Below are 22,743 nucleotides of genomic sequence, written 5' to 3' on the forward strand. Positions count from 1 at the left end.
ATTGGTTGGGATAAAATATATATGATCTGAATCAATCTCAGGTACAACAGTAGAAAGAAACCAGGTTTGTCCAGCCAGCATGGGAATATTAGACTTGGTTGAAGGGCAAATCAAGCACGGAAGTCCGAAAACTACCAAGAAAAGGTCTCCTCGTAAAAATCCACCTTCTTACTCCCTTGCTTCTCCCTCACCACCTGGCGCACATCGTCACCCATTTCCCCTGGCCCGCAAACACTGACAGCCATTGCGCCGACCTGGTGTGCCATCTCGACCTCCAGAGTCTCCTGGAAGCATGGCCTGCCGTTGTTGATACTTATCGCCACTCCTGTCGGTGCAGAAATGGCCCAGGGCGACTCGGAAGGCGTGTAATCTTCGGGGCTGGAGTCGCGTGTGCTGAGGTAGATCTTGATTGACAGGGAGAGCCGGGAAAATTCAATAAAAGACTCCTGCTTTGGCACGTTCGGCCCTTGCAGGCCGGGGTGACTGAAAAGGGATATCATCCAGGGCTGAACCCAGGACAGATGGTCTAGTAAGGAGTAAGTTACAGCTACTTGGACCTTTTCTGTGTCGACTCACCTAAGCTGCGCACAACCCAGACGAGGGTGACTCTCCGGACAGCGGTCGACCGGGATGCAAATCTGTTCACGATCTCGAGAAGGTAGGCAACTGGGTGCGTGATACCAATTCCTCCCGCAACCAGAAGCACCGATCCGTATGAATCAAGTGACTCCAGGCCACCTGCTCCTGTTAGATACGACCTGAGATACGCATGGAAGAGGCTTACCGTATGGCCCTTCAGCAAGCGTGATCGCATCAAATCTCCGCTCGGGCGAGTTGCCCGCCTTTCGTACCAACTTACTAGTGAGTCCACCACGTCCTTTGACCAGGAAAGATACCGTCGTCTCATGCGACCCTCCTACTGCGCGATCGAGGGAGTCGTTGGAGGAATTGGAGGAGCTCTTCTCAATCACACTTGTTCCGTCTTTTGAGGTCCAGGCTACCGAGAACGGGTGGGAAGTCCACAAACCCACTGTGGGCATATACAGGTACGCATATTGGCCTGCCTTGAATCTCCATGGCCGTGCCACGGTGACGTTGACGCGTGCCACATCACCAGGGAGCAACTCTACGGTAGCCTTGGTGCATCGCGTGCCGAAATTACGCCACATCACACATGCCAGCCGAGTCGCTCTCTGAAAGCCATTAGCCATACTCAATAAAATGTGACATTATGGAATGGACCGTCTCTCATCATTTCGAAGGAAACAGGATGCTTACATCGAAACCCCAGAGAACCACTGTGACAAGCATGGCATACTGCTGTGACATGCCATCCAGGTGGTACCATAAGCCCACGAATGCCATGATGGCCAATGCGATATGGGAGTGGAGGAATGCTTCATAGAATGCATGTCTGACTGGCGACAAGGACTGGAAGAGGATCGTCGTGAACGCAAAGATAGCCTACGTTCATCGAATTGGTCAGCGATGAGGGCTTCAGCCCATTGTAGCGAGAAACAAAAACATACAACCAAGCCGCAGACGAAGAATTTAGTAGTCCAGATGAGATGTGTGGCCGCAACCAAGCCGCCCTCTGTCGACCGTCAGCTTTTTTTCATCTTCGCCTGAATGGCACAAGCATACTTACCTTCGGACACTTTCATTATAACAGCAGCAATCATATGGACAAGCCCCGAAAAGATGATGGTCCGACCAACCCAACGATGCATGAGATTGAAGCAGTCGAACTTGATTCCCAGAAGAGGCACCAAAGGATTATTGCGGCCTGCTGCCAAAACCAGCCCCGGCAAGTTCAACACCGCCATACTACCTGCCGAATATTGAAATTCGAAGATCACTTCATCCCAGTCTTTCCACCAGTCAACCATAACAAAGAAGAAGACAATGTTGATTGCTATGTAGACGGCTAGCAGAGCTGCTTCAAACCGCAGCGGGAGGATACCCATATGGATGTTGTTACCAAGTTTCAAGTAGCGACTATGGCGAATGGATAAGATGGGCGCATGAAATACATGCTTGTATAGAATGGTAGAAATGGTGCTCCTTCGTTTGAATCGACCTTGCTTATCGGTTCGTAGAATTTCGCGTAAACGTCGGCGATGGCCAAGTCGTATTAGCGTACGGCCAACGAACAGAACGAACAAGGCTCCCGCGAGAATGAACATGGGCGTGGCCAACGCTACATTCATCGGCGGATGGTAGTCTATCTGTCGGGCCTCCCCGGGCTGTAGATGATCTACCCCCATTGTGTCTGTGCCTTGAGGCTACCTGCGTAGGCGTAAAAGTTTTGGACTTGGTTCAGCGTTGATATCTCTATCTGGTTGACGGGAGCGCGCGTGCTCAGAAAGCAAGAGAATTGGAAGAGACCAAGTCATGCCAACAGGGTATCCAGCGGCCAGCTACATATATGACAAGTCGGGCCTACTATATACATGGTTCCGATCGTGGCGTCCCGAAGCGACTCCCGAGCATTTCTTCGATGCCGTCATGTAACCGGATTGGGGCTTCGGAGGTCATCCTTCAATTGGGCCGGCAAGCCTCCAGTGTGTCGTGCTCCCGGAATATCGGCGCATCCAGACACTACATCTCAGCTTCCACATGTATCAGACGATTGCAACCTAAAAGAGTGGGGGGCTGGGGATCCGCGGAAGCGTGCCTGAAAACCGTCTATCTCGGTGAGAGGCACACGAGAGCCCGTCTAGCATGGCAAGCTTCGATCTCAGGTAAAGTGACCAAGGAAAAGCGGGGCCTTCAGATTTGGCTTCCGTTAAGCTTTCTTCAACGTGTGGCCAATCAGTCGTTGGTCTGCCGTGCAATGGAATGGCACTGCCGGAAACGGAAAGAAGGAAGTGGATGCAGCTGCAGCGTCCACCAGACACGAATAGTAGTCTTCGTTCGAGATCCGGTGGAGAACAATATTGTTGCATTCGCCCGTCCGTCTAACTGGTTTACAAATACATGACTTGGTGATGATGTAAGATCAGGGCGTGGGTGGTGTTGGATCCCGGCCCAAAATGAGTTGAGTTGAGCAGCTCAGCTGGTGCGCCGAGTAGGGCATCCAGGAACACTCTTGCTTGCGCGACCAATAGATAATCTGTTATCGAATGCATCCAAAACACAACTGCATGCTGAAAAGTTTGGCCATGCTTGACAGAGACATCTGCAATTCCAACTTCCCGATATAGGGCAGTCCAGAAAATTGACGTCATGGACTGGCTGGTTCCCCGTGGAGAGCATGATTGACAAGGGGAGAGGCGGGAATCTATGATCGCTTGAATGCCTGGAGAACCCGAGATAATGGTTGCATTCCGACCGATAACCGTCGGGCATTGAAGCTCGAGCTGGGCCGGTTGCAACAACGCAATCTTGGGACTGTCTCACTCACTCAGGGCTGGCGCCGAAAGTACCTGATTAGGTCATCACTGAGGCTTGTCGAGGCCCCTATCGACCATTCCAATGCCACCATAATTTCCACCATGCCATGAGATCTTGGTGTTCTAGCCAGGTCAATTGTCACCTGCCCGTGAAAAAGATACATACAATATCTGGCTCTTGGGCAATATGCGACGTGAGAAAGGGAAGACGTGGCGCAGTGCAGCCGTGAAATGCATATCTGGCAGATTGACAGACTGCCCTGTCTGAACCTTGACTGAAAGTTTGCCGGCTTAATGCCCGCAAGTTTAATGTTCTTACAAGGCTGGATCAGGCACGGGACCAAATGGTGCACCCCGCGTGGTCGGGGGACTGCCAAAGTCTATTCCATTGCCTAGCATTCGTTCGTCGAGAGTTCTAGCCGAAAGCAAAAATGATCCTGGTCGAGCCTGAGACATTGCCAGGGGTGAGTAACAGGCCTGAGACATGGCCCAGGAGAAATCCGACGAACATGAGACATCCCCTAGGGGAACCGTGACACAACTGAGACAGGCACCATCTTCAGTCACGGAATACGCATGCATACATATAAGATGACTGGAAAATCAAAACATGCGCGGAAGTAGAGAATCCAGCCCCCTGGGTCACATTGAATACAATTAATGCAAGACATATTAGAAATTACAGACAGATGGCGACAAAAGTCTCAAACATCTATTTTCGTTCCATTCCGGAAGCTGAGGGAGGATAATTGAACAGACCAGTGTCACAAACCAGGCACGCCTTTGACCAAAGCAACAAGAAACGAGGATAGGCTGCACATCAGTGATTGTGCGGCCCAGTCACACACACAATAAAACGCCTATGAAGTATTGTAAAATAATAAAAAAAAGAAAAAAAGAAAAGAAAAAAAGAAAAAGAAAAGTACACTTAGTAAGACGATTCCAACTTAGTCATGTCATTAAAGGGAACGTAACCGTGATATCTCAGAAAGTCTGTATCCGGGTGGGGAAATTTGTCGTAAGATTATGGAACTGCTGGGCTCCAGGCTGCAGTCAGTCGCTGTCATCGAGACCGGAAGTACCAAAAGTTGAAAAACCTGTCTTTGTTTTCTCTTCTCTGTTTTGAGCCATCTAATCTATGCGTTCTCACGACCTTCTCGGGTACTTTTTCTTCTTTTTGTCTTTTAATTGTTTCGACTTGATCTTCTCCTCCTGGATACAAGAGTAGTCGGCCACGTCGACCCCGGCACTATGGCATAGCGAGGTGCATTCGGTTTCGATGACCTTGACAAGTTGAGAAGTGAAACCGTAGAAAGCAGGATTGTATGCATTCCGCGCCCAGTACATGAGTTCGGATGCTACACGACCCAAATTCGGAATGGATTGCGGCAAAATCTCGGGCTTCTGCGACAGGCGTGGCTTGTCATTCCCCTCTTCGTCAGAGGAAACCGAAGACGACGGGGTGGAGCTGCGCGATACAGGCGAAGATGGCGATGAGGACTCGGAAGACGACAGATAGTCGGTGTCAGAAGCTAAGACATGGAGCAAATGGTACACAGACGCAAACCCAAGAAGCGTCAGATCCACCGGGTCAAGCGGCAACTGATTGAACCACGTAACAGCTCTTTGGATGGTAAAGGACGCCGGTAGAGAGGTGTCGCCTGTAGTCCTAGCGGTAAAAATGGCCGCAATCATTGCACAGCGAACTGATATCGCGATCTCTTCCCGCACAGACACGGGAAGAGACGAGTCAAGGAAGTTGGATGCTTGGTTTTGTTTGCTCTTCCCTTTGTCTTTCGGCAATGCCGCAAGGACGGATCCGATATTCGCAGCGCGGTCTTGCTCGAAGAATACTGCCTTCATCACCAAAGCTCGAGTATGAGCGGCTGAAGGCTGGGGAGCGACGTCCAGGGCCAATTTAATCTTAGCCTTGAATAGATCGCGACTCTTCTTTGCGTCAGGCCCACCAGAGCTAGCTTCGAAATATCTCAGCAGCGCCCGTTGCAAAAGATGGCTAGACCACCAAGCCGCAAGGGCATCCAGGGAAGATTGAATGGCAGGGTCCTCTTCCACCACATCCAGGAGAGCTTGATCATCATCGGTACCTTCTTGAGTGGGACGATTCCAAGTGAGGTTTGCCGCTCTTTGCACGATGCTGTCAATCATGACCTCGTCGCAGTCCAGTTGTAACAACGCAGCCAGATGACTAGGCAGGGCATCAGGATGGTCTTTCGGCATAGCCTTGTGCATTTTCCGGGCGAGGTCCCATTGATACCTTGCCAGTGAACGAGCGACATCATTCGACAAGTCGAAGCTCCAAGAGCCGCGGTCCCCAACTCTCCAGAGCAGAATGCGGCAGTGGAGGGCTTTGAGCATCATCCTCATAGGACTCCGAGGCAGGGTGCCTGCCGCAAAGATAGTCAGGACTAGACGACTCTTACTAATTTCGGCATCACCACCAGCCAATTGTGCGTCGATTGCAATATCCCAGGTCTTGACTCGCCCCTTCTCGTCCTCCTCGGTAACTCCTGTAAGAGAAGAGTACAGTTTCCAGCCCAGGAGACACCGCAGGACATACTCGAAGCAGCGCGAGGTCACTACGTACCACTCGTGGAAAAAGCGGTGACGTGGAACACCGACTCGCTGTATGCTCGTCAGCCAGGCCTGGCGCCGGAAATTTGACGATGTATCCGATGGTGACGAAGTCTTCAATGAAGAGGACTGTTCGCCGGGGGTAGCGTTGAACAAATAAACGAAGACCACGAATGCACTACCGACGACAAGGGTAGCGAGAATAAGAAAATGCGAGATGGCTCGTGCATGCCACGAATACCAAAAGTTTCGTGCCATTGCAAACCAGTATGCTGCTGTGGGACTTTGGAGGCTGGTTTGCAAGTTTCCGAACAGGTTGAATGGCATTGCCAGCAGCCCCTTGGCGGTTGATTCCGTGTTCTTTTCGCTGCCCATACCCTCGACGATCATTAAGCCAGCAAGGGCACCAAGCATGTACTTGTTGGGGTAATATGATCGCCTGGTACGACCACCGCATGGGGATGAGACACTGTTATTGCTGCTGGGGTATTGGATGTATGATTGAGAGAACGCGTTATCTTTAGCGGTGGATTCCTCTCGCATGCGTTTGAAGGCATCGGGCACCTTCAGCAGACCTTCGGGAGGATACAAAGACGTCGGCGAGTGGTCGCTAGGACTATCCTCCACATGTGAGAACACACTGGGGGATGAGCTTGCGCCAGATTCTGTGGAAACGGTGTAGTTGCTGGGTGAGGAAACGGACGCTGCGGAGGTCAGTGACTGGTCAACGGCCTTTTCCGCTTGACGAAGTCGGTTCTTCAATGCCATGTTCTCATCCTCAAGTCGCTTATTACGGATCTCAAGGTGACGAATATACTCTGTGGCTTTTGAGAGAATAGAGGCCTTGTTCAACTTGTTGGCGGGAGTGACCCCTTCTCCATCGTCATCATCCAGGAGATTACCCGACGCATTTTTTGACGCTCGGAGACTGGGCACACTGTCCCTCAGCTCGGCAATCTTCTCATTAAGGTTGGCTCGATACCTCTTCTCGATGACGTTGTGTGCTCGCTTTTTGGCCGGCATCTTCTTACCGGTCGGCATGACTCCACTGACGGTTGAGCCATCATCATCACTGCCCGACTTGCGTTTGCGAGCAGTTCCTTCCGAGGATACCGGAGAGCCGGACGTAGCGGAGAGTGCCGACTGGAGATCGGTACCAATGGATCCGATCTTCGATTGGCACACGCCACTGTAATTTTGATCGAGCAAGGAATCAAAGGGAATATTGGTACAATCCAGGTTGATGTCGGGTGAGAAGTCGGACTTTTGAAAGAGATCTGTGTTGCCAATTGACGCATTGGGCGAGGTGAAGGTAGTATCGAAGGGGGAGTGAGAGACGTCTTTTGCCCCATCCGCAAAGCCCTTGTCATCCCATCTCATCCACTGCGTCCAATCCTGACTGGAATCTTCCGTTGTAGACTGAGCGAAGGTCGTAGACTCGGCCTGTGAGTCTCTTCTATCCGACGACTGGAGGGGAGAGAATAGCTGAAAGTCGCTCCCCATGGTGGGCAGTGCCATTTCGTCCAGCGGCCAAGGCCGGGACCGCAATTGATAACGTCAGTGCCCTGCGGCGAGTCGCACGGAGGTGAATTCCCGGCTAACGTTTAGTTGGTTAGTGACAAGGAGACGGATATGAACAAGATATTATTCATTGAGCAAAGTGGTCGTCAGGAGGCTGGTTGGTCTATGGAGAGAGAGGCAGGCATACCTGAGGGGGAAAGGTCAGGAGCGATGCGGCTAGTTGCGGGTTCAAGTCACCGGCGAGGTTATCACCCACCTCAACCAGACGCGCTAACGAGACTAGATGATGAACAGTGGAGTCCGGCTCAGGGACAAGCAGGCGGGCAGTAATTGAGGGTGATTGTGGATAGATGGATGATGTTGCTGGGTTGGTTGAGATACTTCAGCCTGGTTGATGATCTGTCCAGGCGATGCAGGTAGAGTAAGGTAAGAGAGAAGGTTTGACGCTGACAGGGTTGTCGTGGCTCCGGAGACGACCGTGGCAGGGCAGGCAAGGTACGTTTTAGATCTTATCGAACCGTTGGGCGGTTGAGGGCGCGGCCACTGACTGGATGAGCGGCTCTCCGTCCCGGCGGAGCAGATTTTGACTTCTTGCTAATGCTAAACAGAGGCTAAAATGAGAGAGGGGCGCATGTACTTGCAAAGACCATCCCCCCAGTGCTGTCCCACGGCGGCAAATGATTCAAAGATGAGCTGGATGACAAGAGGGATGATGTAGCAGAGGGGTCCGAGGGATAGTAGGTGGGCAGCCCGTCCAAATCACAAGCGACCGAGAAAGGAAAAGCGAAAGGCGTGGACGACTGAATGAACTCCATCCCCAATTGCGCTGCCTGAAGGCAAAGGCGGGCGGTGATCCTCGGCCAAGACTCGGTGGTGGGCGTCGTATGATCGCGGGAGACGGCGCTTCCGGCAAACCGAGCCAGACTCTTTCAGTCACTTCATCGAGTGGCGCCAGATGTACGGGAGTGAGTAAGGAAGGTGTTTCTATATTACCATCACGTGGTGAAAAGTGCTATAGTAGCGGGGGTAGCACGTATTGTATGTATGGTTAGATGGTGTATCCGTACCTTCCGCCTACTTAATCAGCCAATGAGGCTGCGGCAAAACTAAAAATAACATGCCTCGGGGTCCCACTTACTCACTCTCCAATGTCTTGGGTACGGTAAGGACGGTCTAGCGATGCAGCTAGCTGGATGCAAGAGGTGCATACAGCTACTATACCTCTGCTTTATTTCCTAGAATCTTCTCCAGATAAAAGAATTGAGCTTACTTATTAGCCTTTCATCGTTTGACTGGGAGATGTGGCTCTCCAGATACTCGGCTAGAGACGGTACTGCTTGTCTGCTAGTCGACTATATATCCTGATGCGCAGCACTGGTGGGCCTCCCTTTACCTGAAAGGAGATTCACAGGAAACATGTGCAAAGTGCTATGCACTGGAGGCTTGAAGACGACCTTCGATGCTGCTTTTACTATTGTTATTGTGTACATACTAATTAAAATCTTCTAGTTCTGTCGCAAAACGTCTCAATAGGCGTCCTCGAAGGCTCCTGAGATAAACCCGCGCCAGGCGTCACAGTATGCAGATTCATTCTCTATGCCCGTGCGTCGAAGAGTTTCCACCAGACAGATATCCGCCTCTCAGCAGTCCGGACTATTTCCAGAATGACCAAGCAAAGCGAGGAGGGTATGATTGCGATGGATGAAATTACATTGATGGGCATTTTTTAGATGACGTATTTGGACACAAACTAAGTTCCATCCTTTAGGGTGACACTAATAGGGAATTCAGGGAATTCAACACTTGTCTGAGTGATTGGTGTCACAGGAGAATCAGGGCATGGGCAGAGTTGCATAATGCATGGGCGTAAAGCACTTAGGCAAAGGAAACCTTTTCCGGCGAGATGCCATTGAGGGAAGTTGTATGCGCGCTAAGCATCGACCTTTCCTCCTGACTGCAACCATCGAGCTGCGCAATACGATCCTAAAGGCTGAGGTTATTCAATTCGAGGTAGCCCGGTGTCTATCTGACACTCGAAGCGGTGCTGAAAGATGACGGGATTCCACTGCGCCCGCCCTGCCCATCATATCAGAGAACATTTCCATCAGTCTCTCTAGTCGCTCCACCATGACTTATCCTTTAGCAGGATCATGCACTCTAGCAAATGGAGTCTGTAATTCTTTGACCACGGACTCGTGGTTGGTCCTTAACTACATGTTCAGCCGAGTAACTATAACGGAAAGTCTGTCGAGGTAGGTTACTACATATCATACTGAAAACTTTGTTTTTTCGGCAATCCAGGTGAATCCCTTCTTGCAATTTTTGCATTTTGGCCGAGGAAAATAATATTGACTGTTGGAAAAGTGCCAACAGAGAGTGAGTTGATCATATTCAACGATGAAAAATGACGATCGGTCTTCGCGGTTCCCGTTATCTCTCAACTTTCCCCACACCCATCAGTGGAGGATGGGTCAACCTGGAAGCCTAAAAGTCCACTAGTCTGGTAAAATTTGATACGAGTTCATAGATCATAACAGTATCTCTATAGAGCTTTCACTCCGCATAGATGATGTTTGGGGTTTTTTGATAGCCTCACTACGTTGACCAGTGAGTGTCTTCCCCTTGTCACGAAGGGAGTCAGACCAAGATTGTATCGCTACACATTGCCCGACAGAGTTAATCTTGTGAACTGCAGCTTCAAAGTCAATGAATCCTGCATGGCAGCGGGGTTGCGCGGCCCCGCTCTTCCCAACCCCGCATATATTTCCCAATACGCCGAGGGAGATATGTCGCCCTTGACTCTTGGGCATGGCCTGAATATTCTCAAGATGACTCTATAGTCTCCTTCCAACCCAGATAACTTGATCCAAGTTTCAAAGACGTATTTTTGGACAAAAACCATCTCCACGGATAATATGAAGTTGCAACTTCCTAACCGAGGCGTCTATACTGACCCGGAACATAATCTTTTCATCAAGGAGGCAGAACCTACCCTCGATCAGATAATCGATGGATCAAGCTTAGCAGAGGGAGAGGTCACAGTAGCAATCAAGTGCAGTGGGATTTGCGGGTAAACCGTTGTCGCACAAATTCCATCCATCCATGATGAGAGCTAATCATAGCGATTAAGTTCGGACGTGCATTTCTGGAAACATGGTGGAATCGGTCCGTGGGTGGTAAACGATGCGCATATCTTGGGGCATGAGTCTGCAGGCCTCGTCGTCAAGGTCCACCCTTCTGTCACGACACTCGCAGTGGGAGATCGCGTCGCGATCGAACCTCACATTGTATGCAAGGCATGCGAACCGTGTCTTACCGGACGCTACAATGGGTGCAAGAATCTGCAATTCCGCTCAAGTCCACCATCGCATGGTCTCCTGCGGACCTACGTGAACCATCCAGCCATCTGGTGCCACACAATCGGCGATCTATCATATCAGAAAGGCGCCTTGTTGGAGCCACTAAGTGTCGCACTCACCGCAGTTACTCGATCTGGGGTCAGAATTGGAGATCCGGTTTTGATTTGTGGCGCGGGACCGATTGGGTTGGTGGTGCTGCAATGCTGCCGCGCTGCTGGGGCGTATCCCACTGTGATCAGCGATGTTAACCCGGCGCGGTTGCAATTTGCGCGACAGTTCGTGCCTGCTGCTCGAACACTGCAGGTTCGGCCGGAGGAGACCGACAAGGAATTTGCAGCTCGGGTGGTGCAGTTGATGGGTGGGGAGGATTGCGAGCCCGTGGTTGCCCTGGAATGCACGGGAGTCGAAAGTTCGATCGCCGGTGCTATTCAGAGTGTCAAGTTTGGGGGCAAAGTGTTTGTGGTTGGCGTGGGCAAGGATAAGCTTCAGTTTCCATTCATGCGACTGAGCGAGCGCGAGATCGATCTGCAGTTCCAGCAGCGCTATGTCAACATGTGGCCCCGCGCCATCCGGGTGATGTCCAGCGGAGCCATCGATCTAGACCAGATGATCACTCATGTCTATGCCTTTGAAGACGCTCTCAAGGCGTTTCAGACGGCGTCAGATCCGAGTAGCGGCTCAATTAAGGTGCTGATTGAGGGGCCACAAGGATGAGAGATGGCGGATATTGGACAGTGAAGCCATGACTGTTATAAGGTATAGCAGAACAGAACATGTATCTTGTCAACGAATTGATTGATTTCAGCACGGAAATGTTCAAGGCATGGAACAATTGCTTCTGACCCGGAACCGCGGATTGCAAGGATGGATATGTGGATCAGATGGTGTGAAGAAGATCTGTCTGTTAGCATACTTCATAAGTTCCAAGGAGGAGTAAATGTGGAGTCATAAGAGTAATATCGAATATCATAGAATGGGGTTGTCTTGCTAACGGTGAATCGGACTCCGTCGGCTCTGCCAGCGATCGGCAGGTCACGCGTCTGCGTAACTTGGTACTTATCTTCCCAGTCACCTAAGCACTGTTACTCCACTCTTCTCTCTTTGACGATAAGAAGATAGCAGAGACTCTTGATAAAAAGGGTTGGGAGCATGCTTTGAATTTCTTCACTCCGAGAGCTTTCTGTCCCCATCTGGTCTCTTGTTGTCCCCGATGTACTACTCTCTCTGGGTTGCTGCCTTGGTGGCCGCGCTGCCCGTCTCCCGGGCCCAGTTTGTGGCTCCGCCCACGGATCTCATTCCCACCAAGGGATATCTCGACATCCCCGTCCGCTACAAACAGGTCCCCACCGGCATTTGTGAGACTGATCCCAGTGTCAAGAGCTTCTCCGGTTACGTCGATGTCGCTGAGCATGAGCACATCTTCTTCTGGTTCTTCGAGGCGCGCAACCAAGATCCCACCGAGGCTCCCTTGACCGTCTGGATCAATGGAGGCATGTCTGACCCCGGTCATTATTTCCTTCCAATTGCTAACCGTTCGTAGGTCCTGGTTCCTCCTCCATGATCGGCTTGTTCCAAGAGCACGGCCCATGCGGCATTGACGCCAATGGCTCCGTCTACAACAACCCCTACTCCTGGAACAACGCCAGCAACATGCTCTACATCGACCAGCCCGTGCAGACCGGCTTCTCCTACAGCATTCCGGTTCCCGGCTATGTGGATTCTTCCACAGACAATGTTATTGCTCTGCCCTCCCCCGCCTGCCCCGACTATGCAGCGGATATGTTCTGTGGCACTTACTCCTACCCCAACGTGAGCCTTACGGCTAATTCCACCGACAACGCCGCCCCCAACTTCTACCGCGCCCTACAGGGTTTTATGGGCGCATTTCCTCAGTACTCGCGCGAAACCTTCCACTTCACCACGGAGAGTTATGGCGGCCACTACGGGCCCGTCTTCAACGAGTACATCGAGGAGCAGAACGCCCATCTCCAGCCGGGAGCCAAGAAGATCCAACTGGGCAGTGTGATGATCGGCAATGGCTGGTATGACCCGATTATTCAATACCAGGCCTACTACAACTTTACGGTACACTACCTGGTTTCTGATCCTTATCCTTACAGCCTGGACACTAATCTATCTACAGGTATATCCGGGCAACACATACGACTACCTGCCATTCAACAAGTCCATCAGCTCGCTGATGTACAACAACCTCTATGGCCCCGGAAACTGCCTCGACCAGCTCTACGACTGCGCCGCCCGAGGCATCGACGAGATCTGCAGCACTGCCGACGATTTTTGCGCCAACGAGGTCGAAAACGTCTACGACATTTACTCCGGTCGGGATGAGTATGACTTTCGTGAACTCACTCCGGACCCGTTCCCTTACGAGTTCTACGTTGACTACCTGAACAAAGCGTCCGTGCAGGCCGCCATCGGCGCATACATCAATTACACGGAGAGCAACAACGCTGTTGGACTCGCCTTTTCGTCCACCGGTGACGACGGGCGACTCATGAACACCATCCAGGATGTGGGCAAGCTGCTCAAACAGGGTGTCACGGTGGTCATGTACGCCGGGGATGCCGACTATAACTGCAACTGGCTGGGTGGGGAAGCCGTGTCGTTGCAGGTCAAGGCCGCCAACTTCAGTAGTGCGGGTTACACCAACATTGTCACCTCGGATGGAGTGACACACGGCCAGGTGCGCCAGGCGGGGCAATTTGCCTTTGTGCGAGTGTATGAGAGTGGACATGAGGTTCCCTTCTATCAACCCTTGCTTGCGCTGGAGATGTTTGAGCGCGTCATTGGCGGCAAGGATGTGGCGACGGGAAAGATTCCCATCTCGTCGAGTTTACAGACGGTGGGCACGCCCAAGAGTTACTACCGGGAGGGCAACAGCACGATTCAGTGGGAGGTGTTGGATTCTCTGGCGACGTACAACACAACCACGAATGCTCCGAACCCGGTGAGCCGGAGGCTGAAGCGGATGGGACCAGCTTTGCGGTTTCAGATGTAGATCTGAAGTACCTGCGATTGTGCATTGAAGTACATTGTTCAGTGCAATTACCGATCATGGCTAGCTGTGCCGCCCAAAGGGGGAAGCTACAATCTAAACGCCATATCTTTCGATGCAGACACCTTACGAGCCATGAAATGCCATTTTATGATCAGGCTATCTACTGCCGGTGATTTTATGTAGTGTTGGAAATTTTCTGTTCAATCGCAACCCAAAGGAACCAACTGGCTGTAAAAGACACAACATAACTCGCCAGAGCCAAACTGTGCGAAGATATGAGAAGCAAAGTTTAAACGCTCCCAAGCCATGGTTTCCCTGTCAAGCCTCATTCACTCTATTGGCTTCAGCTGAAAGAAGAGGATAAACATTCAGGGGTAGAACCAGACAAAATCTGGTCTGGCGGGGATCTGGTGGGGACCCGAATCCAAGTTGCGTTAGTTTGAGGCATGGATCGACACGCGACGAACATGCAGTGGAGGGCCGCTATCGCTGTTTTGACTCGACATCGGACCAAAACCAAGGAAATTCGTATTCATCGATCGATAGTTCTTCTCATCTGGCAAGGCATGGATCCGTCTCCCCACTTCAGCCGGTACCTCCCGGCACAACAAAAGGAGCATGGCAGCCTGATTTCCTGCGTTCCAACTGTTCGTCGGTTGATCTCCCTGATCAAGTCCAGTTTCTCCCAAGATGGGCAACACAACCAGTATCGCAGGGCGTGATTGTCTGATATCTGCCCTGGGAGGCAATTCAGCCCTTGCGGTTTTCCCGAATGAGCTTCTTTGGACTGCAGATGTCCACGAATACAACCTCAATCTCCCGGTTACTCCGGCCGCAATCACGTACCCGGAGACAGCAGCACAAATCGCTGGTGTAGTTAAGTGCGCCTCGGACTATGACTACAAAGTGCAGGCACGCAGTGGAGGCCACAGCTTTGGGAACTATGGTAGCATACCTCATTCGAAACAATCCCCGAAGGCCATCCTCGACTAACGCAAACGTACTTGATACAGGCCTCGGCGGAGCAGACGGTGCAGTAGTGGTCGATATGAAACACTTTACCCAATTCTCCATGGACGATGAGACATACGAAGCAGTCATCGGACCGGGAACGACCCTGAACGATGTCGATATCGAACTCTACAACAACGGGAAACGAGCAATGGCGCACGGCGTCTGCCCAACCATCAAAACAGGCGGACACTTCACCATCGGAGGACTCGGCCCTACAGCACGTCAATGGGGTCTTGCCCTGGACCACGTCGAAGAAGTCGAAGTGGTGCTGGCCAACTCGAGCATTGTCCGGGCCTCGAACACCCAGAACCAGGACGTCTTCTTCGCTGTCAAAGGTGCCGCAGCCAACTTTGGCATCGTGACCGAGTTCAAAGTGCGTACTGAGCCGGCACCGGGTCTCGCCGTCCAGTACTCGTATACCTTCAACCTAGGCAGCACTGCCGAAAAGGCGCAATTCGTCAAAGACTGGCAGTCTTTCATCTCGGCGAAGAACCTGACCCGTCAATTCTACAACAACATGGTCATTTTCGACGGCGATATCATCCTCGAGGGACTATTCTTCGGGTCCAAGGAGCAATATGACGCCTTAGGACTAGAAGACCACTTCGCACCGAAGAACCCAGGCAACATCCTAGTTCTGACCGACTGGCTCGGTATGGTCGGACATGCGCTGGAAGATACCATCCTCAAGTTGGTCGGCAATACCCCAACCTGGTTCTATGCCAAATCCCTCGGCTTCAGGCAAGACACGTTGATTCCATCTGCCGGAATTGACGAGTTCTTCGAATACATTGCCAACCACACCGCCGGCACGCCAGCGTGGTTCGTCACACTTAGTCTGGAGGGCGGAGCTATCAACGACGTCGCTGAAGATGCTACCGCATATGCTCACAGAGACGTGCTCTTCTGGGTCCAGCTCTTCATGGTCAATCCCCTTGGTCCGATTTCCGACACGACGTACGAGTTCACCGATGGGCTGTATGATGTGCTTGCGCGCGCAGTGCCGGAGAGCGTGGGACATGCGTATCTGGGCTGTCCGGACCCGAGGATGGAGGATGCGCAGCAGAAGTATTGGCGAACGAACTTGCCCCGGTTACAGGAGTTGAAGGAGGAGCTGGATCCGAAGAATACATTCCATCATCCGCAGGGGGTTATGCCTGCTTGAACACTCCCAATAGTTTATGTATATAGACGAGATAAAATGTTTAATTTACGAGCCATAAACAGTGCAGATACTCGCTATAAAATACTGTAACGTAATCCCCACATCATGTCCCCTTACTATGACCCCCATGATATTCATTCGGATGAAAATCCGGATGTCCCGGAATCCTCCCCGTGGCCTTGTACTCTTCCTCCGGGAACGAAGGCCCCAGGGTGGGATGAATCAGGGCAGTCTCATCGAAGATATCGAATCGATGCTCCTCGGCCCATTTATCCACTTTGTCCCAGTTGGCGCACTCGTGCTCGACGACAAAGTTGGGTTTCGGGGCACGGTCAGTGGGATCCCATGTGAAGGTTAGGAGAGCGATGTCGGCCTTGCACATGATATTTTGGCGGAGGTTATCGATGCAATGCTCTTTAGTGCCGTTAGTTATTGCACATTGAGCATCTTTTAAGATGTGGATAGGAACAAACCGATGTGAAGAGGAGTGCTTGGCTTCCCGATGTGATAGTAGCTGTGGTAGACTACTTGGCGGAGGAATTTCTGGTGATTCTTATTAGCTAGTCTATGCATGGAAAGAAATGGCAGGGTCTTTTACCAGGCAATGGAGCTGGTGATATACATCTTATTCTGTCAGAGTAGTAATTTGAGCAATGCTGGGGGAACATACCTGGAATGGCGTAATAGCCTCCCTTCTCATCATTGATTGGGACAGACGTGCGATTAATTCTCGCCAGATCTTCAGCAGTAACTCGGACGTTAGAATTAATGAATAGCTGGTGCCAGGCATGGTCCAATTCCTCAGATGGAGCACCCTTGAATGGATTTTCGCTCTCAATCGAGGCGTTGATTGTTTTTCGCTCTATTTTTACTGCTTCCCATAACGGGGCTAAGGTGCTTCAGTCAGTGATATTACGAGTAGGATAAGCCTTGATGGTATATACTTACACGCTATAAGATGCTTCGGTTTGCTGTCGTGATTTTTGATGCTACTCGTCGATCGGTATGATGCTGTTAGGAATGCAGCACCGTAGATAGAAGCAAGAATGAGATGGAAGCATAGGCTGCTCCATTGAAAGTGAGGCCTGTGTGGGTAGTCCCCGTAGCGGGGGCCATCGTCGAAGTGGTCTTTGTCGAAGGACTCATCGTGATAGTCTTCTGGGCTGTCTGATAGAGGTAGCCTCTCGGAGGAGGAGGAGCTGTCGTTCCTGTCTCTTTTCAGAGCCATGTACATTGTGCTGAGCCTTGCGAGTGACATTTTATTCACGGATACAGAGGCGGATAGTTTCTGCGGTCCTAGTAGGAAAAACAGAAGGTGAAAGACAATGAATGATCTTTCAGAAAATGGAGTAAAATTTTTCATATCAGATTGCTGATGGAGGGTCTACAATTGCTCACTTCCCCAGACAGGATAACTGTGAAACATATCCATGACGCATGGATTTCCCCGCAGGATCAATATGCAAGTATGGAGCGAGCGGAGGAACCTGTACTACTCAAATCACTGCAGCGAGTCTCAGGGAACACAATCCGGAACATCTGGAGCTTCATGTTTGGCCGGCTACCCCGCATTCTGCGCCATTTGCTTAGATGATGTGCAGATATTTCCTGGATGATTAGGACTCACGGCATATCAGTGGTCATGGGGTGAAGCTTCACCATGTGTTTCAATGATGAATCACCGTTGAACTATCGATGTCAAGCAGCGCAGGATCACATATTTGCACTCAGTTCCAGGAAAGTTGGGATCACAGCTGGGCGAGCTATTGCCTCGACACAGTCGGCCAGGGTTCAACCGTAAAGCAATCATGCTTTTGTGTCCTATACTTAGCTGCGAGTACATCTTTAAGGAAGCGATGACGACGCTCGGTTACTCGCCACATTCTACGCTCAGATGGCCGAGTTTGGTGCAGTATTTGTCTGACATGATGTGCGAAAAGCAGGCCATATTTGTCGATATAAAGGCTGTGAAATTCCCGTGGATTCGGGGTCCATTACATGCTACCACGTCAGCTCACTTGCTGCTAAGAGCAAAATAACATTATTCTTCCACTTATCTCTCTAGGAAAAAGAATATTCCAAGTCAGCCACGATGCATACCCCAAAGATCTTACTGTCCTTGTGCCTCACTATCGGTATGGCTGCGGCTTTGCCTGGTAAGTGGCTCATCTTGTTTGATTTAAAAGGCTGTACTGACGCTCGCAGCGGTGGGATCTACCAGCATGTTAGACGGTGACTTGTACAACTACAAACGGGGTACTAGTGAGCTTGACGGAGATCTCTACAACTATAGAAAGCGCAACAACGCCGAGCTTGATGGTGATCTTTACAACTACAGGCGCAGCAAAGCTCAACTTGATGGAGACTTGTATAATTACAAGCGTGATGATGCTGAGCTTGATGGTGATCTCTACAATTACTAAGTCTGCACTCACCTCTGCGCAATACGCTGTTACCTCGTACAAGGGGGTGAAATGAAATCCGAATATCCTGGAAATAAATGGCTTCATAGCTTTTTGTGTAGCTTAATGACACCTCTCGCAGTAACTGTGATACGTTGCTCCAAGAATGCCTCTACCCTAGGTTTCCAATGTGTTAAACTAATATTTCATAGAGCATCTCGCAAGCGTGGCTTACTTTCTGTAGCGCATTTGATGTGATAAGAGCCTAGAAGTCATACATTCATCGAGCTTGGACTCTTAGCTAGATAGTCACGCGATAGTTACAGGCTCATACCGTCTATGAACAAGATTCTTTACGTCCCTATGTGTCCATATGGCTCCATTATGCATTCTATTCTAGCTCCAGGTTCATGCAGTCTGCAAATAAGTATCTTTACGTCCCTATGTGTCCATATGGTTCCATTATGCATTCTATTCTAGCTCATCGAAGCAAGCAAAACAAGCAAATCACAACGGCATCAAATCCCTCACCCGCACCACCTCCCCCTTTCTCATAGATTCATTAGCCGCAATCCCAGTAGCAATAGACCAAGCCCCATCAACATGCGTCGCAGCTCTGCCCAGAGGATCTGCATCCGGAGTGCCAAACAGATCTTTCAGCAGCTGGGGATCCCCACCCCCATGACCTCCCTGACCCGTAGGCACTTCAATCTCCACTGGTTTCTCAAACAAAGGCCTTAGAAGAATAGTCTGTCGTTCAAGAGCGCCCTCCAATGCCTGCTCACCACCCGAATTAACATACGATTGTTCCACGACCTCCACCTCCAGCCGACCTTTACTCCCAGTGAAGTTCACCCGGAATCCCTCCCAAGGCGCATACGCCGTGAGACTATAGGTCATCACAGCTCCGGACTCATACCGGACCATCACCCCCATCGTGTCCTCAATGCTGATGCCATCGCCGAACACGCTCTGATCACGGTAATACCCATCTTCCCACTCTGCGTCCGCGTACAGACCCTTCAACTTCTCATTGCCCTCAAGATCCAGTGAAAACGGATCATCCCGAGCCAATTCACTTCCACGAGAGCGCGAGTAGAACCTCCTTTCGCCCCGTCGCTCTGCATTCTCCTTCCCATAGAAGCGTAGATCCCCCATCGCAACAACTGACTCGGGCCGAGTCCGGAGCCAGAAATTCACCAGGTCGAAATGGTGCGTTGATTTATGCACTAACAGGCCTCCAGTGTTTCTCTTGTCGCGGTGCCAGCGGCGAAAGTAGTCTGCTCCATGGGAGGTGTTGAGCACCCACTCGAAATGCACGGCATTGAGCTCGCCAATCGCTCCGCTCGCCAGCAGTTCCGCGATGCGCGTGTTATGCGGGGCGTAGCGGTAGTTGAATGTCACGCGGACCTTGCCCTGGGTCCGATCCACGGCGTCGAAGATCTGTCGACAACGCGGCGCATCGATGGTCATCGGCTTCTCCGTGATGACATTACAGCCCAGCTCCAAGGCACGGACGATGTACTGGTGGTGGGTGCGGTCGATGGTGGTGACGATCACCTCATCCGGACGAGTCTCCTCGATCATTCGATCGAAATCGCTCGCATTGTAGGTTGGAATCGCAGCGTGACCCAGCGATTGGATCTGCGAGTTGGCGTATGCCAAACGAGTGGAGTTGGTATCGCAGAAAGCGACGAGTTCGGCGGTGCTGGAGAAATCGCGCACGATGGCCGTGTAGAAGAACATGGCACGGCCGCCCGTGCCGATGAGGGCGTATTTCTTCATGGTGCCGCTGGTTGTGAGTAACGATGGCTCGTAAAGTGAGTGTTCATATTCATGGGGGAGGAATGACCATAGCTGAGACAGCTAATTGGGTTTATATGCTGTCGGGACACACTCACCCGAAGCGCAGATCTGGTATCTCGCACGGACATCCCACTTCGCCCCCCACGCAGCTTAACTGCCAGAGTTTTTCCATCAACCGGAAACAGGCCAGAATGCGGGGAGACTGGGGTTGGAGAATCTGGGGTAACGATGTCAGATCAGCCGACGAGATTGATGGTGAGATAGCCTCGGCAGTTATCTGATCAAGTTATAATTGACGGAAGTGCAGTGACTTTAACCGGGTTATCTTGGCCGAAAGGATATAAATCACGTAGAGTCACCGAGTATCTATTCTCCTATCTGCAAGCTGGTATTCGCGATGGCGACCCGGGCAGAAGAATCCCACGATGCCATCACGGCCGTGGACACCCTGGCCCATGGCACAGGGAGAGAGAAGGCAGCGGACTTCCTAGCCACCGTCAAAGAGGAAGAACGGACATTCAGCCCAGAAGAAGAAAAGCGCGTTCTTAGACGCATCGATCTCCGTATACTGCCTCTTCTGCTAGGAGCATACTTCTTCCAACAACTGGACAAATCAACGCTGTCGTACGTGTCCATTTTTGGCCTCGTCGAGGATGCACATCTGCACGGCCAGCAGTACTCATGGCTTGGATCTATTCTGTATCTTGCCCAACTAGTGGTGCAACCACTTGCTGCCTTGCTACTTGTAAAGGCCCCAACAGGGAAAGTCATCGGAACCGCGGTGCTGCTATGGGGAAGTTCGCTGGCCATCATGGCAGCGTGCACGGACTTTGCCAGCCTACTAGGGCTACGACTAACCTTGGGGACATTTGAGGCTATAATAGGTATATCCTAGCCTGTATCTGGTATACCGCAATATGGTGACTAACGAAAATAGCACCCTCATGTGTGGCCGTCACGCAAATGTGGTGGCGTCGAGGCGAGCAGACCCTTCGGACGGCAATATGGAACGCGATGAACGGGGTCACCTTTATAGTATTAGCCCTACTATCATCTTATGCAAAGACGATCCTAACTATTCCAATAGGTCGGAAGTCTATTCACGTACGGACTCGGCCACATCTACAGCGACAACCTCTACTCCTACCAGGCGAGTATCCTCTCCCCACCCATCCATAATATTCACATAATAACCCTCGAAACACAGATAATCTTCATGTTCTGCGGTCTCCTCACCGTCGCCTACTCAATCCTAGTCCTAATCTTCATGCCCGACTCCCCCATGGAAGCCAAGTTCCTCTCTGAACGCGAGAAAGTGATCGCTGTGGAACGTCTCCGAGCCAATCAGATGGGCATCATCTCGCGCGAATGGCGATGGGATCACGTCTGGGAGACGGCATACGACGTGAAGACGTGGCTGTGGTTTTTTCTCATCGTGACTATCTCGTGCGTACATACCCCCCCAATAGCTCACAGCAGTATCTAACTTCGAATACAGTATCCCCAGCGGCGGTATCAGCACATTCGGCAACCTCATCATCAAGTCCTTCGGCTACGGATCGTTCGAAACGATCCTCTTCAACATCCCCTTCGGCGCTATTCAGGTCATCGCCATCCTAGGCGGAGGGTGGCTGGCCACGCGGTTCCAGCGGAAGGGGCTCGTGATTGCCTTGTTTGCGGGGATTTCTGCCATTGGGACGTTATTGATGATCGTTGTGCCAAGAGAGCAGAAGGGTGTTCTTTTGTTTGGATATTACTTGGTATGTTTCCTCTATTTCTCTCGCAGGCTAGACGGATCATATTGATGATATATATGCACAGGTCTCCTGTCTTGCGGCCATAACGCCCCTCGTCTACGCCTGGGAAGCGCAAAACACTGCCGGGGATACCAAGAGGAAGTGCACTTCAGCCGTGGTGCTGATTGGGATGTGTGCTGGCAATGTAGGCTTCTTTGCCCCCCTCCCTGGTTAAGTATATAAATTCATGGCCTTATCTAATACGACTAGGTCATTGGCCCCCAACTCTACTCCACCTCCCAAGCACCGCTATATCGACCGGGCCTTATATCCAATCTTATCCTGTTCGTGTTGGTCGCGGTCTTTGCTATGTACGTTCCATCCTTCCTGATTGCATGGCAGAGGATGAAAGGAGTTCGCTGACCCGCACAGACTCGCTAATTTATATCTCATCTATCTGAATCGGAAGCATGCACGACGGAGGACGGAACTGGGCAAGTCGGCTCAGATTGTCGATGAGTCCATGCTTAGGAAGAAGGCTGTGGAGCAGGGGAAGGTACTTGAGGTGGAGGATGTGAATGTGAATGTGAATGTGCTGGGGGATAACGATAAGGGGTTCTCGGATATGACGGATTTGAAGAATGAGGATTTTATTTTTGTTTATTGATACATAGGATAAGGTTCTGGGTGGTGGTATGTTATGTTCGCGGGTATTCTTTTGAATGGTTTGTTGA

At 51.2% G+C, this 22,743-nt stretch overlaps 10 protein-coding genes across 10 annotated transcripts; 6 read left to right on the forward strand and 4 right to left on the reverse strand.

The window, feature by feature from the left end:
• Positions 1-131: 131 nt before the first annotated feature.
• Positions 132-2,267, reverse strand: An03g05160 (uncharacterized protein; the record flags this gene model as incomplete). Its single annotated transcript, XM_001390360.1, has 6 exons — positions 132-526; positions 577-738; positions 785-1,193; positions 1,279-1,464; positions 1,530-1,594; positions 1,649-2,267. 6 exons carry the CDS (start codon positions 2,265-2,267, stop codon positions 132-134), a joined length of 1,836 nt encoding a protein of 611 aa, XP_001390397.1.
• A 2,274-nt stretch (positions 2,268-4,541) lies between these two features.
• Positions 4,542-7,490, reverse strand: An03g05170 (uncharacterized protein; the record flags this gene model as incomplete). Its single annotated transcript, XM_001390361.3, has 1 exon — positions 4,542-7,490. One exon carries the CDS (start codon positions 7,488-7,490, stop codon positions 4,542-4,544), a length of 2,949 nt encoding a protein of 982 aa, XP_001390398.3.
• Positions 7,491-7,673: 183 nt separating this feature from the next.
• On the forward strand, positions 7,674-9,421 carry An03g05180 (uncharacterized protein; the record flags this gene model as incomplete). Its single annotated transcript, XM_059747120.1, has 8 exons — positions 7,674-7,834; positions 7,947-8,035; positions 8,250-8,486; positions 8,603-8,670; positions 8,760-8,838; positions 8,920-8,992; positions 9,094-9,194; positions 9,336-9,421. 8 exons carry the CDS (start codon positions 7,674-7,676, stop codon positions 9,419-9,421), a joined length of 894 nt encoding a protein of 297 aa, XP_059605883.1.
• Positions 9,422-10,423: 1,002 nt separating this feature from the next.
• Positions 10,424-11,581, forward strand: An03g05190 (uncharacterized protein; the record flags this gene model as incomplete). The annotated part of the gene is made up of 2 exons (XM_059747121.1): positions 10,424-10,549; positions 10,631-11,581. The coding sequence occupies 2 exons, from the start codon at positions 10,424-10,426 to the stop codon at positions 11,579-11,581; spliced, it is 1,077 nt and encodes a 358-aa protein (XP_059605884.1).
• Positions 11,582-12,077: 496 nt separating this feature from the next.
• On the forward strand, positions 12,078-13,886 carry An03g05200 (uncharacterized protein; the record flags this gene model as incomplete). Its single annotated transcript, XM_001390364.3, has 3 exons — positions 12,078-12,357; positions 12,408-12,952; positions 13,011-13,886. 3 exons carry the CDS (start codon positions 12,078-12,080, stop codon positions 13,884-13,886), a joined length of 1,701 nt encoding a protein of 566 aa, XP_001390401.1.
• Positions 13,887-14,576: 690 nt separating this feature from the next.
• An03g05210 (uncharacterized protein) lies at positions 14,577-16,065 on the forward strand (the record flags this gene model as incomplete). The annotated part of the gene is made up of 2 exons (XM_001390365.1): positions 14,577-14,832; positions 14,900-16,065. The coding sequence occupies 2 exons, from the start codon at positions 14,577-14,579 to the stop codon at positions 16,063-16,065; spliced, it is 1,422 nt and encodes a 473-aa protein (XP_001390402.1).
• A 103-nt stretch (positions 16,066-16,168) lies between these two features.
• On the reverse strand, positions 16,169-17,299 carry An03g05220 (uncharacterized protein; the record flags this gene model as incomplete). Its single annotated transcript, XM_059747122.1, has 3 exons — positions 16,169-16,608; positions 16,736-16,954; positions 17,014-17,299. The coding sequence occupies 3 exons, from the start codon at positions 17,297-17,299 to the stop codon at positions 16,169-16,171; spliced, it is 945 nt and encodes a 314-aa protein (XP_059605885.1).
• An 858-nt stretch (positions 17,300-18,157) lies between these two features.
• On the forward strand, positions 18,158-18,488 carry An03g05230 (uncharacterized protein; the record flags this gene model as incomplete). Its single annotated transcript, XM_059747123.1, has 2 exons — positions 18,158-18,221; positions 18,271-18,488. The coding sequence occupies 2 exons, from the start codon at positions 18,158-18,160 to the stop codon at positions 18,486-18,488; spliced, it is 282 nt and encodes a 93-aa protein (XP_059605886.1).
• Positions 18,489-18,974: 486 nt separating this feature from the next.
• An03g05240 (uncharacterized protein) lies at positions 18,975-20,252 on the reverse strand (the record flags this gene model as incomplete). The annotated part of the gene is made up of 1 exon (XM_001390368.1): positions 18,975-20,252. One exon carries the CDS (start codon positions 20,250-20,252, stop codon positions 18,975-18,977), a length of 1,278 nt encoding a protein of 425 aa, XP_001390405.1.
• A 418-nt stretch (positions 20,253-20,670) lies between these two features.
• On the forward strand, positions 20,671-22,731 carry An03g05250 (uncharacterized protein; the record flags this gene model as incomplete). The annotated part of the gene is made up of 8 exons (XM_059747124.1): positions 20,671-21,157; positions 21,211-21,308; positions 21,361-21,719; positions 21,772-22,033; positions 22,095-22,214; positions 22,280-22,380; positions 22,442-22,565; positions 22,684-22,731. The coding sequence occupies 8 exons, from the start codon at positions 20,671-20,673 to the stop codon at positions 22,729-22,731; spliced, it is 1,599 nt and encodes a 532-aa protein (XP_059605887.1).
• Between the last annotated feature and the right edge of the window lie 12 nt (positions 22,732-22,743).

This window comes from Aspergillus niger, assembly GCF_000002855.4.
Source record: "Aspergillus niger supercontig An03".
Taxonomy (NCBI): domain Eukaryota; kingdom Fungi; phylum Ascomycota; class Eurotiomycetes; order Eurotiales; family Aspergillaceae; genus Aspergillus; species Aspergillus niger.